Below are 17,903 nucleotides of genomic sequence, written 5' to 3'. Positions count from 1 at the left end.
TGAGAGGACCATGCTGCTTCATGACAGTGGAGGATGGGCTGTCTGTATGTACAGAATAACAGGAGGGATAAACAAGTACATCCATATAAAAATACATCAACGATAAGCGGCATGCAAATACGCTACATTACATTACAACAGCCACAGAGAAGTTCAATTTGTACAAATTATGAATCAATTGATACAAAATGATGAAACGTTTTCACACAATTAGTCACTCACATTACAAATAAGATATATATGGAAGCCCTGAAGAGCAAGTGAGGATTTTATTTATTTTTTATTACTTTCTGGGGATCCCTCCAGGTGTGATCTAAAATTTTCCCCTTTGTGTTTACGACTTGAGAGCTGGTAGGAAGAAACATTTGCCACGACAATTATTAAGACCCTTACGTTTTTTGGAAAAACATTTTTTCCCTGAAATAAATACAAAAAACTGAATGTGTGAAACAATGAAAAATGTTTTCAAGAGATGGAAGTAAATTTAAGGAGCTGACAAAGAGTATACTAGCTAAACAGTTTTTCCTTGACCAGTTCACCAAGTCATAAACACAGGAGAGAAAACAATTTAGAAAAAAAAAAATCTCTTGACCTCAGGACTTCCGTTCATAAAAAGAAAAAACATTTTATTTTTGACAATATCACAAAAATTATTTAGCCAAAACTGATTCTGTTCAGTGAAACGGTGACGTGTAACAAGCAATCACATGGTTAGAATGCTGTGGTTCTTAAAATGTTGTATGTCAAGAACTCCTCAAATTAGAGCATTGTCCCCCATTTGATTTTATCCCAGGGATAAAACATTTGCTTTTAGATGATTTTTTTTTTTTAATAAAAAATGATATGAAACCCATGACCAAAGCTCATTATCATAGTTTGTCATCGTGTTTCTTGAAGTGACAAAGTTGAACTTTTTTTGGTTTACCTTTCCATTGCGAAACAGGAACAGGCCTTGTTTTTCCCAGTCACTCTCCCCAGGTAACTATGTAAGAACTGTAACAACTGTGGAACCTCACACTGCAAAATCAGTTGAACCCCACTGAAGCAAAGACAGCGAAGAGAGTGCTGTATGAAGGCAGACTGGGATACTGCAGTTGTGTTTTGCTTTGGACATTTGTCAGGCTGCGAGCACGAGCCATGTTGCTAATGGTGCATTCAGACCAAATGGGAAGAAAATATTGACCTCATGTTAGACACGCAGATTTGATTGCAGGAGTGTTCATTTTATTTGCTTCACTCGCACGTCACACAACTGGGTGAATTTCAGCATCTGCAGCAGCATGTGGATGACTGCAGCTTCCAGCGTCACCTGAGGCTGACCGGTGAACTGTTCTCAGCTGCGGAGCGCCGCTCCATCTGTCTCCAGTGAGTGGCAGGTTCTTAAAAGGTGTGTTTAAAGCAATTAATAGTAACTGTGACTGGCATGTATACAGAGACTGAGGCCAGATGACAAGCAAACAACTTTTGAAATGTTTTTCCCTGAATGATTCGGGTTTATCAGGGCTTTGCTGTGCTAAGACACATTTCCATGACTTACCAGGTCATCCAACTTCCTCACTTCCTTTCCTCCACACCAGTTCATTTTTGTCCTGTCTTGGTACCAGTAGATGTGTTATCATACAGCTCTCGATGTCTGCAAACGGCCAAGATTAGTCTCCACTGATTGCTGATCATGAATCAGGATATCATCGTCATAATGTCAGTGTTAATGTCAACGCCGACAGGCTTTCACGACACAGCGACATGCAAAATTATTGCTTGAATTCATTTTTTTTAAACACAAGCGAATAATGCGAAGACTGCACGTTCGCGTCATTCACACCACCCGGAGCAAATGACAATGAAGTCTTCACTGACATTGTATGTGATCTAGACACACAAATGATTTGCCTCACGTTTGGTCTGAAGGCTTCGTAACTTGGCAACGAGCACAAGGAAGGGGGGGAAGTAGAAAAGTTGCCGGAGTCTGTCTTTAAGTAATACAGTAACAGAAAGGTTGATTATTTTGGTCAGGGGTTTCATTCACTTCCTGTGAATAAAAATAAAAGTAAGTCTTATTAAAAGGGGACCCAGGAGTAAAATCTTTTCACTCTGTCCGATGGTCTAATTTGTGTCAGTTTATGGGTCCTTGACATGAAACAGTTTGAGAACCACTGCTCACAGGATGATGAAGTTGAGACTGACGTGTATCAGTGTCCAAAGACGGAGTGAACAGTTCTCACTGTATAACAGTCATGTCTGTCACGTTCAGACTGATCGTCACTCGTCAGAGATGAAGTGAACCACGTGGAGCTTGACGTAGCCGTGGTCCCACACGTACAGGTGTCTGTCCTTCGGGCTGTAGGAGAGCATTGCCAGCACTCCACCGGGAGACCTCAGGTCGAAGGTCACATTGACCGGCTTTCCCTTCAGCAGGTCGAAAGCGAAGCTGACTCTGGTGTCTTTGGTGTCAGTGACATACAGGACGCCACAGGCGATGAAGGCGTTGCCGGCCTTTGTGCGGGGGTAGGTGGTGTTTACGTAGGATGTGACGGAGAAGGTCTTCTGGTCCAGCTGGGCCACCATGATGGTCTCGTCCAAACTGGAGGCAAAGATCAGCCACAAGCCGTTCTCATCCGCTGCCAGTTTGAAGTAGGTCTTAGAATTGTGGAGCAAGTAGGCGAGGCTGTGGTGCAGAGCATTGTCTACAGTGAGAGTGTGGAGCCTCTTGGTTTCAAAGTCATATCTGCGAACAAACAAAGCATCAAGTAGTTAAAAGGTACAGTATGTAATTTCTGCCACTTGGGGCCTCTGGACTTGGATGGCTGGACCAATGGGGGGAGAGTTCCTGGTGAGGTGTCAACATTACACTGTCGACTTACCTGCCGATGCTGGAAGTGCCAGCGATGTGATAATAGAAGGAGCCGTTGTGGACAGTGTGTCCGCAGCCCTGGTAGAACTTTCTCACATCCACAATGTCACTGCTGCTGTTCTGGAAGGAGGCAATGCTCTTGTACTGCTTCACCACGCGGCCTGGACAAGAACAAGCAAAATGTTCACGATACAAGATTATCTTGAGATCCTGCAGTCTAACGTGCCTTCTTTGCTTTGAAACACAAAGCCTTGACATTTGGTTGAGATTAATATCTCTGTTGTTCTCTATGACCAACCTACCAGAAAAGTGTTCGGCCACCCATATCCTCTCGTCGTTCAGGCGGGCAGTGTCTTTCATCCATGTTCCAAACGTGCTCTCCATCTTTGCCACATTCCTGGGGTTGATCAGAGACTTGATGATGCACTCTGGGGAGAAAGAGATAACGAAAAGCTGAGATGCTTTACGTCTCCACCACACGGCAAATATCAGACATGAACTGCAGACACACTTCTCTGAAAACTCACCACTCTTCTTTGCAGGCTTGTCGTGTAGTTTCACAGCCTCCTTTACAGGCGAGGTGTCATCATTTGGGATTGCATGTAGCAGCCCTGTTAGAGACATAGGTATTCAGTGTGTCTGACACAAAACAGCCTCACCACACGTTTCATCTTGTAGCTGTTCTGGAGCTTTCAATCACAGTATGTGATCTTCCTCGAAGCAACCATCAATGCTGATAAAAATCTGAGGTGAAATGTTCATGGACGAGGTTGTGTGTTAAGCTTTATTAAAATTACGTTTAGATGCATTCGCTGACTTCTTCCTCACTTCCTCCCTCTCTGATTGGGATATGATGCCATTGACAGGTGAACAAATGGAACTAAACAAACACAGACTGCTCTGAGTTTGAACACTGTTGGATGCGTTTGGAATAATTTAAACAGACAACTCAAGTAGAGGAAACATGGATCTAGTTGCCAGACATGATACATATCATACATTTAAGTGTTCAGATAAAACAGAAATTGACAACTCTATGACAGAGCAAACTATCTGCTGAGGAAGGTAGTATTTTTGATATGGGTCATTAAGTCCTCTCACCAAGGGTCTGTGCCGCCTGAAGGTTGGCTCTGTGGTGCCTTGTTCTGGGAGGCCCCTGAGGGCCCGGTGGCCCAGGAGGGCCCATGGGCCCAGGAGGTCCTGGAGGACCAGGAGGACCTGTACAAAGAAAAAGGGACAACATATTATCTCTCTCAATGAAATGTAGATGTATTCTGATCCGATCTGATGCTCCACACCTGGGCATTGTTTGAGGAATCATTTGAAAAAGTTCCCGTAGGCTCATTTTTGGGTTCATAGTTTGATTTTGTCTGTCTACTAGAAAATGTTTACATGCCTTACAGTCAGTTAACACATCACTTCCTCAGACTGTCCCACACCTCCTCTCACCCTCTGTCAGAATGCTTCCTTTTTAGCTCCTGTCTCCTCAATGCCCTCCTCCAGAACAGCTCTGTTTGCTCTGGTTGGTCAGCTATCACAGGCCTGAGCAAGCACCACCCACCATGTGTCATGTTTTTGAAACCACACCTGTTTGAGGGCCGTGACTGTATAGCTGTGACATCACAACCTTACGTAACTCCGTCAGGCTTGTTTGTAGGCACGATTACAGTTGATACAGATTCCTGAACTTAAATTTGCCCAACGTATCAACAGACCTGCTTTTTAATTAAAAATCAAAACATGGAAATCTTACTTTTTACAATTCGGGACCTTTTAGTTCAGAGTGTGAAGCTCTACTTGCCCTCGACAATGACATCATTGGATGGTTCTGCCATCTCTCCAGGTGGACCAGGCTCTCCCCTCTCTCCTTTTTCACCTGGCTCTCCTTTGTCACCCAGCAGCCCTGTGGAGGACATTATGCAAAACAGCTCTAAGTTTGCATTCATAAACTCAATTCACTTTCCCCTATTGTTAATACCATGAAGTATTCCATTGACTTGCTCGGGTGAATCATGCCCTCCTCTGTGGAGGAGAACAGAGCCAAGTGGGAGAATATTTCCGGATCATTTAGCTGAAGCCCGAAACCGCAGAGCAGAATAATATTATCTGCAAATATGAGAGAAGGGCAGCTGTTTCAGACTCTTCAGTCATTCATGAATCATAGGAAGAACCCACTGTGAATAAAATCTGACGTCGTTATGACACATGGGTGGATCAGGACACTGAGTGTGTTTGTATGGCTGCGTCGTTGCGTGTGTGTGTTGTTGTGTCTGTGTGTTTCGGTGATTTAACCCCAGGTTACACTCAACCCTTTGACTGTCACATTGTACCAGTAGTTCTTCACTAAAATGGCCATCAGTGCCTGAGGTAATAATACAAATGAATGGTGAGTTAAGCCAAAATAGAGCTTCACCGGGCCCTTACCTTTTTTCCCTCTTTTCCCGTCAGCCCCAGGCGGTCCACTCAGTCCTGGGCTGCCATCAGTCCCATTGTGGCCGGGGAGACCGTCTGCACCAGGCAAACCTGCAGGACAGTAACACAAAAAATCTTCACCATGGGCTGAGTGGAAAATACATTCAGCAAAGATATGGGTCAGTACACTACAAAGGAGGCATCCAGTGTGGCCAGATTTTAAATTCGGATGAAGGATTGAGAGTTCACTTACCAGGCGGTCCTGGAGGTCCTGGAACACAAGGTTCAAAGATGTTAGATAATAGAAAAGAAGACATATTGGACGTGAGTTGGTAGTTTAAAATAGAAAAGACATACCGGCTATGCAGACTCCCTTGGTGCTGTTGCAAATGTCGATCAATAATTTGATCTGAAGGGAAAATATGAACACAGTTAAAACACTGTGATGCATCAAGTTATGGCAGAAAAAAAAAACTATATTTCAAAAAGGTTGGATGTGTATTTTTTCCTGGGTCGCAACTACAAATACAACTGGACGGCTTGGAGCAACTACCAACGACAGGACAAAACACATGTCGGTTCATTCTTTATCAGTGTGTCTGTAGTGGAGATGTAAAAGCAGATACGAGTGGTATCAGTCCGCCAGCCGGAGCTTCAGTCAGCCGTTACTTTACAGGAACGTTTGGTGTCAGACAGAACAACATAGTGACAGAGAGGTTTATAGGGGACAAATCTGAATGCAGATCCACATTTACTTCATAATCAAAGAGATAAAACTTGTCTAAGTTTAATTAAGATGTTGAACTTCTTTTAGGAAAATATATTTCACATGATAAGAAACATATTTTTGTAGCCAATCGAGCTAATTTACCTTCTTTAAACACTGTTAGGAGGGTTTATGAAACAGCTGTTACCTGTTTGTAACGTTCAAGTAAAATGACCAATATCTGTCTCTGAATGGTTGTGGAGCAGAGATGGAGATTACATAATGATGGAACATTTGCCTTCTGTTGTGTTGTGCTCAGGTTCTTCCTCATTACTCAGTCTCCTGACATTTAAACAGAAGTTTAGACTATTCCACTTGTCTAACCCTAAGTAAACAATATGTGACCGACCAGTATTTCTGGACATGACATCTTCAGTCACACGCCACAAGAAGGCCAGTTTAACCGGCTGGTGACTGAGTATCAGTCAGCAACAAAAAACTAACACATGATACAGACTGTGAACTTTTCAAATCTGCCTTCTCTCATTTGTTCCACCAGCAGCTCTCGTCTCACCGGGACCATGGAGTAGGTCATCATCATCATCATGTCATCCTGCACGTGTGCCTTGTGGTAACTGTGCCGGTGCTTGTGCTTCGTCCCGTGCTTCATCTTCTTCTCCGTCTCCTCTCCCACCTCCTGGCTGGCCTCCTGCTGATCGACCTCCTGTCCCTCCTCATGATGAAGCTCCTGCTGCAGCTCCTTCTCCAGCTCTTCGCTTCTCTTATTCCTGGAGTACTGGTACTGGGGAGGGTTGGCCCGCAGCCCCGCCGCTCCCCTTGGGACCTCCTGGAGGAACTCCACCACTGAGCTCTCCTCCACCTCCGTCAGCCTCACCTCTGTCTGCTCCAGCCTGACACGTTGCTGATTATGCTGGACCATGAGCACCAGAAGGCCCACCGAGTTCATCAGTGCCACAACGCACGTCCCGTACAGCACCATCCGCTGAGGGAGAGTCATGCTGGGGGTCGGGATCCACATGGTTACCACTTCACCTCCTCTTTTCTGAGGGTCACCCACCAGCCTCATTCAGAGGGGAGTACAATCCCAGCACAGCAGTAAAAAAAGAACAAAAGTCAAAGGTGGATAAAAGAAGTCCAGTCAAGTTTTATGACCTTGTGGCCAAAGAACCTGCCACCAAAAATCTAATAAAATCAACAAAAGCCAAATGAATCCAACAGGAAGGAGAAAATTCAAGGTCCTGTTGAGATTATTTGAAAGCTCCAAGTGGACTCCAGACAGCTTCAGTGCCTGAGCTCCACCACGGTGGTCTATCTGGGGGCAGACTGGTAGATACAGTGCTCGTTGTGTTGTTCGCCAAGTGGAGAAGGGGCTGTGTTTGTGTGTGTGTACGTGCCCATGAAGACCAGTAATGTAGGAGTGGGCATTACACAATCTTCTGGGCCTGTCTGGGAAGAAACCCCCGCCTGTTCAGTCACCTGATTTATATTCAGCACGACCCATTCTACTGCACCGCCGTGGGCAGGCTGACATCACACACACACACACACACACACACACACAGCGGGACATGCACATATGAATGATGTGCACACAAAAGCACTCACATAAATAAGTGCATACATTACACCAGACAAACTGACTGGTCACTCGTGTTTACATACTTGTGCACATTACTGTTATTATTACGACAACAGATCCAATCTCGTATTAGAATAAATCCGACTGCATTAACATCACTATAGTTTCCAATGGTTTGTGCACTCTCTTATCCAATCCATGTACATCCTCCGTTCATGTTTCCCCCTCGGCGCTCGTCCTTGTCACATCTTCACAGCCTCCATCCACCAACTGCAACAATGACCCATTTCCATTGCTTTGATTAAGGCCAGAAAAGTGACATTCCAACCGAAAAATGACAGTTGAGATGAAAACATACCAGCTGCAGGCATTTAAGGCATTCCTCACTGTGACTGTGAGTTGGTACTGCCTCTTCTGACGTAAAGGGAAAGTTCACCCTAAAGTGAAACTTCAGTTATCGTCTACTCAAGTTTCGTGGTCCATGAAACATCTCTGGAGTTTTATAGGAAAACAGTCCTGCAGCATTCTCTTCAGCAGCTGAAGTAGCTGGGGACTCGTTTTAAAACGTTAAAAAAAAAAATCAACCTAAAATGGCTTCATACAGCTCGTCTGCCATCAGCCACGACTTTTGGAATTGACTCAGAGAGATGTTACTTGCATTACACTTACATGGTGAAGCTCATTCACCTATTTCAGATGGGGTCGCACTAAAGCTCCGAGCTGAGCAGCTACAGTGAAGATTTTTGCTTAAAAAATGAATTTTCATTTGAACTTAGCCTCTTTGGTTTCCTTTGGATTCATGTCGGTGGCCTACTGTACATGCTCTTGCAACCATATTGTGCCCCATATAACTCCTGCGCACACACACACACACACACACACACACACACACACACACACACACACACACACACACACACACACATAAAAAGCAGACATCCAACATTACTGTTAGATTGAGGTCTGTTGTGAAGGGCTCCTGCCCGAGGCTGTAGGTCACTGACAGCCTGTTGTTGGACAGCTTGAGTCGCTCCAGCAGATGTGTAGATGTATGTACGTACATTCTGAGGTTGTTTCTTTGTTGCCTCTCATTCACTGTGCTGTGAATCCATTAACATGAACCGTGTGGTGTAAATAAGTCCTCATGCCCTCAGAATCTTCTCCACCTCTGGTCTCTTACTGACCTTCTCTGGTTCTGTTTCTTCCATCCTGAGGTGCAGCTGCAGGAAAAGCAGCCTTATCTCTCTTCTCACCACATGGCGGAGACGTCCATGTCCGTCTTACTGCTGCAGGCCAAGGACGGCCTGATGGCCTCACGTGTCCTCTATCCTCCCACCAGACTCTTCTCCTTGTTTCCAGGATACTTCAAGTTTAAAAGAGGTGTTATTATTTTACAGTAATCTCACAACTCAACAAACTTATTGAGAACAAAGAACGGAAAATTAATCAATGAAATAATAAAGAAAATCAGAGAGGGCCAATAAATAAGATACACAAAATTACAAAATATATATATATATATATATATATATATATATATATATATATATATATATATATATATATATATATATATATATATATATATATATATATATATATATATATATATATATATATTATTAAGTGTATTATGAAGTTTTTTTTTATGTGAGTATATTGATGGAACAAACAGTAAAGCTACACATCAGCTCTTAAAAACAAGAATAAAGATGTAAATATGACAAATACATTTCTTTTCACTTCATTATTGAGGACTCATTAGTCACATCCAGAGGCTGCATTTGGGCAGAACAAAAGCCAACTATCATCTCTGTCACAGTGTGTCAACTGTTTTACTGCATCTATACTGAAGCACATCATTTAAGAGACTCCTTCCACAGTGTGGGACTTCCCCCTCTCTATACTCAGGGTGTATGGATGTGAAAGTGAACGGGGAAAGAGGAGTTAATACACTCTGTTCATGCATCTTCTGACATTTCAGCTTTCTATCAATCTTGTTTGTTCACTCCTGAACAACTCCCCACACACGCGGCTGAGACAAAGATGCGGTTGACCACAACAACAGAGCCCAGAGACAAGGTTACATTAACTTCTGTCTCTGCTTAATCATGCAGAACAATCTGAGCCGTCACACAGGACGTGGTTATCAGGGCAGGGCCTCGGCACACAGGCGCTCACTTCAACAGTTCACATTCTTGGACTCGAACGTGGGCGGTGAGTGAATTCACAGAGCTCTTTATGCAGAATGAGCCAAATGAACGACGGCAGAGATAAAGTCAGACAGCGCTGGCTTTGTCACAAACTGCTCAATAATATAAATAAATAAATCCACTTGGAGTTTAACAACGCACTTTAATCTATATGTGTATGTCACCCGTCTCGAATGGCTCACAGTGCTTGCGAAGGACCACACATACCACGTCATGACGGAACCGTGGAGCTCATAACAAAAGACATCAAACCATCTTCCATCCTCAGTGAGGCCGTAGCATCCCTTAAGATATAAACCAAGATATAGTTCCAGATCTTTTCCCAAGACATCACGTCCATGTCAGTGTTCGTTTCAGAGGTGGCCTGCACCTTTGACTTTCACCTCAGGGAAGAGACTCAAAATGAGACTCACACAATCTTATTTCCTCTGGCAGGTCATTTAAACAACACAAATATTCCTCAAGTCTGAAATATAATCTAGAGCCAGGCACGAAAACCTTGGCGCGATGCAAATGTAATTCTTAGTTCTGGTCTTAGCTGTGCACCCTAACTGCCTTTAAGTCCCCGTTTGACGCCCCCCCAATTTCCCTTCAAAATTCAGAAGGATTTCAAGAGTAGCAACAGCCCTGAGTGAGTGAGCTGCTACAAAACATGTGTTGTAATAATAATATTATCATAAAGGTCAGTGTATATCATCATTATATCATTTGTTAGATTAAAAGACCCTGAGTAATGCCTCCCAGCTTTGCTTCTCCATCTGCTGGTGGCAACAATCACAAATACTGTACATTTTAGATAATCCCAACAAATTGTTTTCCATGAGCAAAGGGAACTTTTATGGATTGTAATGACAGTGAGCGCTTTTGAAAGGGACCATTCAATTTCAGCTTTCCTCTTCAGAAATCAAAGAAAACCTGAAGTGTGGATGTTTGGTGGAAAAGCAGTGAATTTAATTACTCCAGATTTTTCTTTTTTTTTTTTCTTTTTTGTAGGATTTCCAAACAGATTCTTCCTCTGATGTTCAAAGGAGGGTCAAACCTTGAGTCTCACCAAAATGTCAAATACAACCCATGATAGAAACTTGCTCCAACATTTGATCGCACCACAACGTGCACCCACTGAACTACGTCCTGTTCGCTCAAGGACACAGGCGCAAATCCAACCCGTCAAGGTTTCAACTATTGTTTACGATTTTTTTCTCCTCTGTTGTGGCTCTTGCATCAGCCTGACCTGGCTGGTAGTCAGCTCACACCACATATAAAGAGGAAGCCCCGACTGCTGAGGCAGCGCTCATCATCTTCATTTCAAGTTTGTGCAGCCGTGTTTTAGCCTGCCTTCTTATGGATCTGATCTCTGCTTGTGAACGGATGATGCCTCAAGTGGGTTTGGACACCACAGTGGCAGACCTGGTCCCCATGTCCCACAATGCCTCTGCTGTGGGAGCACAGGGCATCTCCGTGGTGACCAGAACTTTAATACTGCTCATCTGTCTGCTGCTGGTGGCCTGGAACAGCAGGGAGAAGAAATCTGTACCAGGTAGGTCCAACGATCATTTATCAGGGTTTAATTACTTTTGTCTTGGAGCTGCTGTCGGTTCTTTCATCATCATAACTCTATGATCATTTACCACAACAGGCCCTTCTTTCTGTCTGGGCTTGGGGCCACTTCTGTCATATCTGAGATTCAGCTGGACCGGCATCGGCACAGCCAGCAACTACTACAACAAGAAGTATGGAGACATCGTCAGAGTCTGGATCAATGGGGAGGAAACCCTCATACTCAGCAGGTCGGTAACAGTCACTGCTAATGAATAAAATCAGAGTCACTCCAAGTGTAAGCTCTGTAAATTCTGTTCTCTGCAACTTTTATACATTTGTTTAAACTAATTTTGAAGTGGCATTTATTTTTTTTCACAGTGTTTAGTGATTTGTTAACACTTTAAATAAGGTACACAAAAATGGGAGTATTTACTAAGGAGTTACAGAGCAATAAATCAGGAACAGTAGTTAATGAATCATTAATGAGTCATTTCTGTATAAATCTAATTTGAAGACTAAATAGAAGATTAAAGCTGCAAGCAGCATTGAACGGGCCCTCGCAGACCACGCAGATCAGCGCATGCTGCCATCGGGGTGTGCTACGTAGATGTATTCAGGGCAAGACCCTCTTCATGTTTGAGCAATTTGGAGCAGATGGCAAATTGTATGTGGAGGTTATAATGAGTTGATGGTTTTATGGCCAAGCATCAAAATGGACCACACCACCAGTTGTGACGTAGGTGAAAGTTTTTGATAAGATTCATCCGCAGATGCTTCATGCAAAGTTTGGTGCAAATCGGTCAAATGGCCTAGGAGGAGTTCGAAAATGTAAATTTATCATTTTTTCATAGAGCCATAGGGGCTCATGTGGAAGTAGTCACCTGGGTTTCATGTCATTTAGACAGACCAAGGTGGAGATATGCAACACTTAGTGGTTGCATATCCACCCAGTGGTCATCTGCCAAAATTGTTGAAATTGCCTGGGAGGAGTTCGAAAAAGTAGGCGAATTTGCAGAAAAACACAGTAGGCGAAAATGGGCGTGGCCTATATCATGATATTCTGCACAATTCAGTGAACATGTGGATATAAGGATTTTGAATGTGTGACAAAGTATATGTGAGATATAAACTAATTGTGAATAGCTGTTATTATCCCACATTACGTCATGATTATGGCAATGCACTCAGAAACTAACTGTCGTAATCGTGAAGTAGTGAGGGACTACTCAGTAACTACTCAACATTAGTTTGGATTAGTTCATATATATCTGTGAATCATCATACTGACCGCTTACTTATTCATTCACTTCTGTTCTGTTCCATGTATTTTGTATTTTCTAGGGCGTCAGCAGTGCACCATGTTCTGAAGAATGCACAGTACACGTCACGGTTCGGGAGCAGACAGGGACTCAGCTGCATCGGCATGAATGAGAGAGGCATCATATTTAACAACAACGTGAATCTGTGGAAAAAGATACGCACCTATTACACCAAAGGTACAATTTTAACCTTTGAATCCACCTTAGTGGTTAATCCAGTTATTATAGACTCGGATCATAAACCCTTGTTGTTCTCTGTCAGCCCTGACCGGCCCCAGCCTGCAGCAGACAGTGGAGGTTTGCGTCTCCTCCACACAGACTCACCTCGACAACCTGGACGGTCTGGATCAGGTGGACGTCCTCAGTTTGCTGCGCTGCACCGTGGTAGACATCTCCAACAGACTGTTCCTGGGTACACCTGTGAATGGTGAGTAGGCAAAATTCATGTTATCATGGAAGTTGTGAATCAACAAATCTATTTGTCTGGAAAGTTGGATCAGTCACATTTAGTTTGGGTCAGTGAAGTTACAGTGCTTTTATCTCACCACTGTGTTGTTAATAACTCTGTGTCCAGAGAAAGAGCTGCTGCTGAAGATCCAGAAGTATTTTGACACTTGGCAGACTGTGCTGATCAAACCAGACATTTACTTCAAGTTCGGCTGGATTCACCAGAGGCACAAGGCAGCAGCGTGAGTCATTTTATACATCTTCTTCGCACGTGTGTAAGTGTTTTGGCCTGATTGTGTTTTGCATTCAAGTGTTATATATCTGTTATCTCCCAGCCAGGAGCTGCAGGATGCCATAGAGAGTCTTGTCGAACAGAAGAGGAGAGATATGGAGCAGGCTGATAAACTGGACAACATCAACTTCACTGCAGAGCTCATATTCGCACAGGTCAGTTTGAGAATTGAATAAACACCATTTCCTTTCTTCTTCTTTTTTTTTGTAAATACTCAGCACTTCCTCTAACCCAGACGTCGATGTGTGCGTTTTCAGAACCACGGCGAACTGTCTGCAGAGAATGTGAGGCAGTGTGTGCTGGAGATGGTGATCGCAGCACCAGACACTCTGTCCATCAGCCTCTTCTTCATGCTGCTGCTGCTCAAACAGCATCCAGACGTGGAGCTGCAGCTGCTGCAGGAGATAGACACAGTTATCGGCAAGTGGCGAGAGAACTTTAAGACACCGACACCTATAATACATAGTCGAGATTTAGGGCTATCTACCAATGCTAGATTGAAAAAAAAAAGTGGAAGAAATCCCTGATGAAAATATTGAGTTTTAGTGAACTAAAATTTTAACATACAAATAATAAATGATGTTACATGAAAATTTTCACAAGACAAACTTTATTTCGCACCAGGAAAAAAAACATGTCTCATTAAAATTGTGTGAAATTTGTATCTTCCTATGTGATTTTTAAATTTGAACATGTTAAAAGAAGATAATGTCACATGTTTACAGGATGTTTTAACAAGTGTACCTCATAAGAAATGAAAATGTTCACACATGAATTACATGTTCACATGTGACTGGCTTTTTGTCAGATCTGGATGAGAATTTCTACATCTGGAAACAAAATGAGTTCCCGTATAATCTGCTGCACATCAAAGATGCATTTTAACAGGCATCCTGTGTGATAATAACAAGATAGAAAGTTAAAGATCAAAATAAAAGTCAGCTTATACACTCAGTTGCCAGTTTGTTAGGGACAGCTAGCTAGAACTAATAGCACACATCAAACCTGCAATAATCATCATGTCGTGATGTCATGTTAGTTCTTGCTGAAACTGTTTAGTAGAGGTCTAACAGTTATTACATCTCTACCATCGTCTCGCTGTAGGTGAGAGACAGCTTCAGAACGGGGACCCTCAGAAGCTGCATGTGCTGGAGAGCTTCATCAACGAGTGCCTGCGGTTCCACCCTGTGGTGGACTTCACCATGCGCCGAGCTTTGTCTGATGACATCATAGATGGCTACAGGGTGTCGAAGGGAACAAACATCATTCTGAACACCGGCCACATGCACCGCACAGAGTTTTTCAACAAACCCGACGAATTCAGACTTGAAAACTTCGAAAAAAATGTGAGTTGATGCAGATGCAAATTCATTAGTCCTTAAAGCCTATTTTGTCATCCAACATTTTCACTATGGACAATGGTAACAAAAGTGAAGATGCAATTTTAAGAACAATTTGGGATGTTTCACTTTCTCTTCTTATCTAATTCTTGCTTTTCTCACTGGTCTGAAGTGGGCGGGGCTCAGCTGGAAAAGCTGATGTCACATATTCCTGTCCACTCATCAGGACTCCGAATCAGAATCTGATCAGCTAGTCGGCTGTTTGTTTAAATTGCTACAGACAAAAAAGTCTCATAGAATAGAATAGAATAGAATAGAATAGAATAGAATGCTTTTATTGTCATTGCATTTAAGTACAACATTCGTGCATTAAGTACAACAAAATTGGAGAGCTGCTCCAGTAAGGTGCCTCATTAATCATAAAAACTAATTCCACACTTCATTCAATGCAAAACATTCACACAATACACACACCACACCAACACCTACACACAGATGTATCTCCTAAAACATAAAAACACAGCAGATAATGCAAAGTGCTTAGTGTCAGTCAGTGCAAACTGCATCATTAAAAAATAAGTTTAGCTTCATTTAAAACTGTTACTGTGTCAGGAAAGAAGCTGCTCCTGAATCTACTAGTCCTTGTTTTCAGACATCAGTAGTGTTTCCCTGAGGGCAAGAGCTCAAACAGTGAGTGACCAGGGTGAGAACAGTCATAAGACCTCTGCACCACAGTCCTGATGAAGCATCAAAATATTGATAAGTTATATCTAAACATAGCTTTTTTTCCTTTATGTCATGAATATTAATGCTATAGAAAGATGGTTTCTCTAACCCTCTCCTCTGTCCTGCCTCAGGCTCCTCGCCGCTACTTCCAGCCGTTCGGGTCAGGCCCCCGCGCCTGCGTCGGTAAGCACATCGCCATGGTGATGATGAAATCCATCCTGGTAACGCTGCTCTCCCAGTACTCTGTTTGCCCCCATGAGGGCCTGACCCTGGACTGCCTCCCACAGACCAACAACCTCTCCCAGCAGCCTGTAGAGCATCAGCAGGAGGCAGAATCTCATCTCAGCATGAGATTCTTACCCAGACAGAGAGGCAGCTGGCAGACGCTCTGAGGCTCACTTGTACTGATGCATTCAAACAGAGTACATACACACACTATATTATCTTCTTCCCCTGTATTATCTTGTGACTGTACAAAGCTGACTTTTATATTTTCTGTGTATTATAGTTGTATTATTTCAAATCCTCTCCGTGACTCGTAAATGTAGACGTGCTAATACTGAAGTAAATGTAAATTATTGTGCCAGTGTTTTGTTTTGTCCTTTTTTTCATGCACTCAGAATAAACTAATTGCATAAACATTTTCTATCTAGTCCCATCTAGAATTCGTCCAGTATGATGTTGTTGAATAATGAATTACCTGAGCCTGATTACATTAAATTTAGACTTGTACAGAAACCTTGTGTTTAATCTTTCATCACATATAACGTTATGGGGAACTTCTCCATTAACATACGTTAATTGATCTACGTAAAAGTAATGTATTTCAGTTTTTCTATCTGCTATAATAAATAACACATATAATGATCTGACTTATACACCTTGACTCAACATTACAGAAAATTCCATTAAATGTGTCATTTACATTGAAGGTATAACAGAAGAAGATGGTACATTTAAATGTAATTTAAAAAAGTGACTGTTAAAGGCAAATTGTTTTATTAAGTTTAGATGTAATCACATAAATTTAGACTAGAAAATGTTAGGAGCACTTTCTAAATCAAAAAGTAGCAAGTGGTGTAGAAATTCCTCTGTTCTCTGTTTTTTAAATTCTTCACTAGACCCGTTCTACTGGTGTCCTGTTGGCCAAATGCTGTCTCTAACTGGCCCTTTGGGCCATTTGTTTAAAGGCTAATCAGCCCATTCATTACTTATGTCTTTGGATAAACTCAGACATCCTCTAATTTAATGAAAAAGTTTTAACCAAGGCTGTTCAAGCAGAGTGAATTTAATTTTAATCAAACTAACAACAGACAGATTAAAAACATAAAAATGTTTCTGTTCTTAATTATACAACAGCTCTTTTTCAAATATGAAAACTAGTGAACAAAGTGCTGCATTTTAAAACATTTAAATTCTAAATTTTATGGGTCCAACATAATAAAAAGTAAGCTGAAAGTCTGGCTCCTCGGTTGAACTGGCCGTGCTACCCAAACTCACTTCCAGAATTTAACTCAACATTTTATTCTATTTTCTTAAACAGTTGATTTCTTCCATCTTTTGCAATAAATATTTTAATGCAATTTTAGCTGCATTTGTCTAGGAAAAGTGCTATTTTAATAAAAGTGTATCTTAACTATTAGAACATAGAATTTTATGATGGTTACTTAAAATGTGCTTTAAAAGTCACAAGTCAAGCAGCAGGAATGGTGGACGCATGTGTATTTGGTAAGGAGAGTGAAACTGTATTGGTCTTTGTCTCTTCTTGTTTGGTATGTGCAGATATCAGTCAGCAGAGGGCTCTGCAGCACACAACACAACGATGTGATCTTCAGCACAGCCAAATATAGAACCAATCTGTTCATTATTGCTCTGCCTGTGGGCAAACGTGGCAATACACTTCACCCACAGATGTTTCAATTAGTATTGCTTCCACGCTCTAAACACCCGCACTTTCAAAGGGTTATGCAGACAGGCGATTGGAGCTCCAATCACAAACATGTTTGTTCAATTGTGTGTTGGAAAGAAACAGAAGATGTACTGAGGACGAGAAAATGTACACTGTGCGGTGCTTTTCCTCCAGAGATCAGGTGTCTATCAGTGACGCAAGACAATGAAACGTCTAAAATAAGAGTCTCAATTTCACTGACAAGCAATTACCTGGGAGTCGCTTGTGCTGATTACAGTGATGACAATCTGTTAGGAGAAACACGCACAAGTGCTTGGTAGGCTAATCAATATCTGCAACAGAGAGCTGCACCACCTCTGCAACAAGGTTACCAGCTGCATGTGTGAACTGGAAGTGTGTGTACTGCATTAGTCTGCCTTTTGACTCTAGGTTTTGTCTCCGTAAAACGTTGTTTTTAAAGTGTTTGTATTTGTGCGTGCGTGTGTGTGCGCGCGTGTGTGTGTTACAGGCTGTTTGCAGGTGTCGTGGGACAAAGCGGATGAATCACTA

General features: G+C 42.4%; 2 protein-coding genes across 5 annotated transcripts; one reads left to right on the top strand and one right to left on the bottom strand.

Annotated features, from left to right (window-relative positions):
- Positions 1–155: 155 nt before the first annotated feature.
- gldn (gliomedin) lies at positions 156–13,213 on the bottom strand. 4 transcript variants are annotated; one of them, XM_037094465.1, is made up of 13 exons: positions 13,186–13,213; positions 12,965–13,058; positions 12,610–12,783; positions 8,754–8,932; positions 5,621–5,672; positions 5,517–5,534; positions 5,276–5,374; positions 4,653–4,754; positions 3,953–4,069; positions 3,379–3,462; positions 3,154–3,279; positions 2,862–3,012; positions 156–2,725 (listed from the first exon to the last, which is right to left on the bottom strand). In XM_037094465.1, the coding sequence occupies exons 4-13, from the start codon at positions 8,775–8,777 to the stop codon at positions 2,260–2,262; spliced, it is 1,239 nt and encodes a 412-aa protein (XP_036950360.1). In that variant the 5' UTR covers positions 8,778–8,932; positions 12,610–12,783; positions 12,965–13,058; positions 13,186–13,213; the 3' UTR covers positions 156–2,259. The 4 variants fall into 4 exon arrangements, with proteins under 4 accessions (XP_036950360.1, XP_036950361.1, XP_036950362.1 ...); XM_037094466.1 differs by having other exon boundaries at positions 12,617–12,783; XM_037094467.1 differs by lacking the exons at positions 12,610–12,783; positions 13,186–13,213.
- LOC119017644 (aromatase) lies at positions 8,544–16,161 on the top strand. Its single transcript, XM_037094468.1, has 10 exons — positions 8,544–8,949; positions 10,776–11,319; positions 11,419–11,569; positions 12,663–12,817; positions 12,903–13,067; positions 13,215–13,329; positions 13,423–13,534; positions 13,637–13,799; positions 14,484–14,725; positions 15,577–16,161. Exons 2-10 carry the CDS (start codon positions 11,124–11,126, stop codon positions 15,835–15,837), a joined length of 1,560 nt encoding a protein of 519 aa, XP_036950363.1. The 5' UTR covers positions 8,544–8,949; positions 10,776–11,123; the 3' UTR covers positions 15,838–16,161.
- The last annotated feature ends 1,742 nt before the right edge of the window (positions 16,162–17,903 follow it).

This window comes from Acanthopagrus latus, chromosome 4, assembly GCF_904848185.1.
Source record: "Acanthopagrus latus isolate v.2019 chromosome 4, fAcaLat1.1, whole genome shotgun sequence".
Taxonomy (NCBI): domain Eukaryota; kingdom Metazoa; phylum Chordata; class Actinopteri; order Spariformes; family Sparidae; genus Acanthopagrus; species Acanthopagrus latus.
This window is presented reverse-complemented; position numbering and strand designations above follow the sequence as displayed.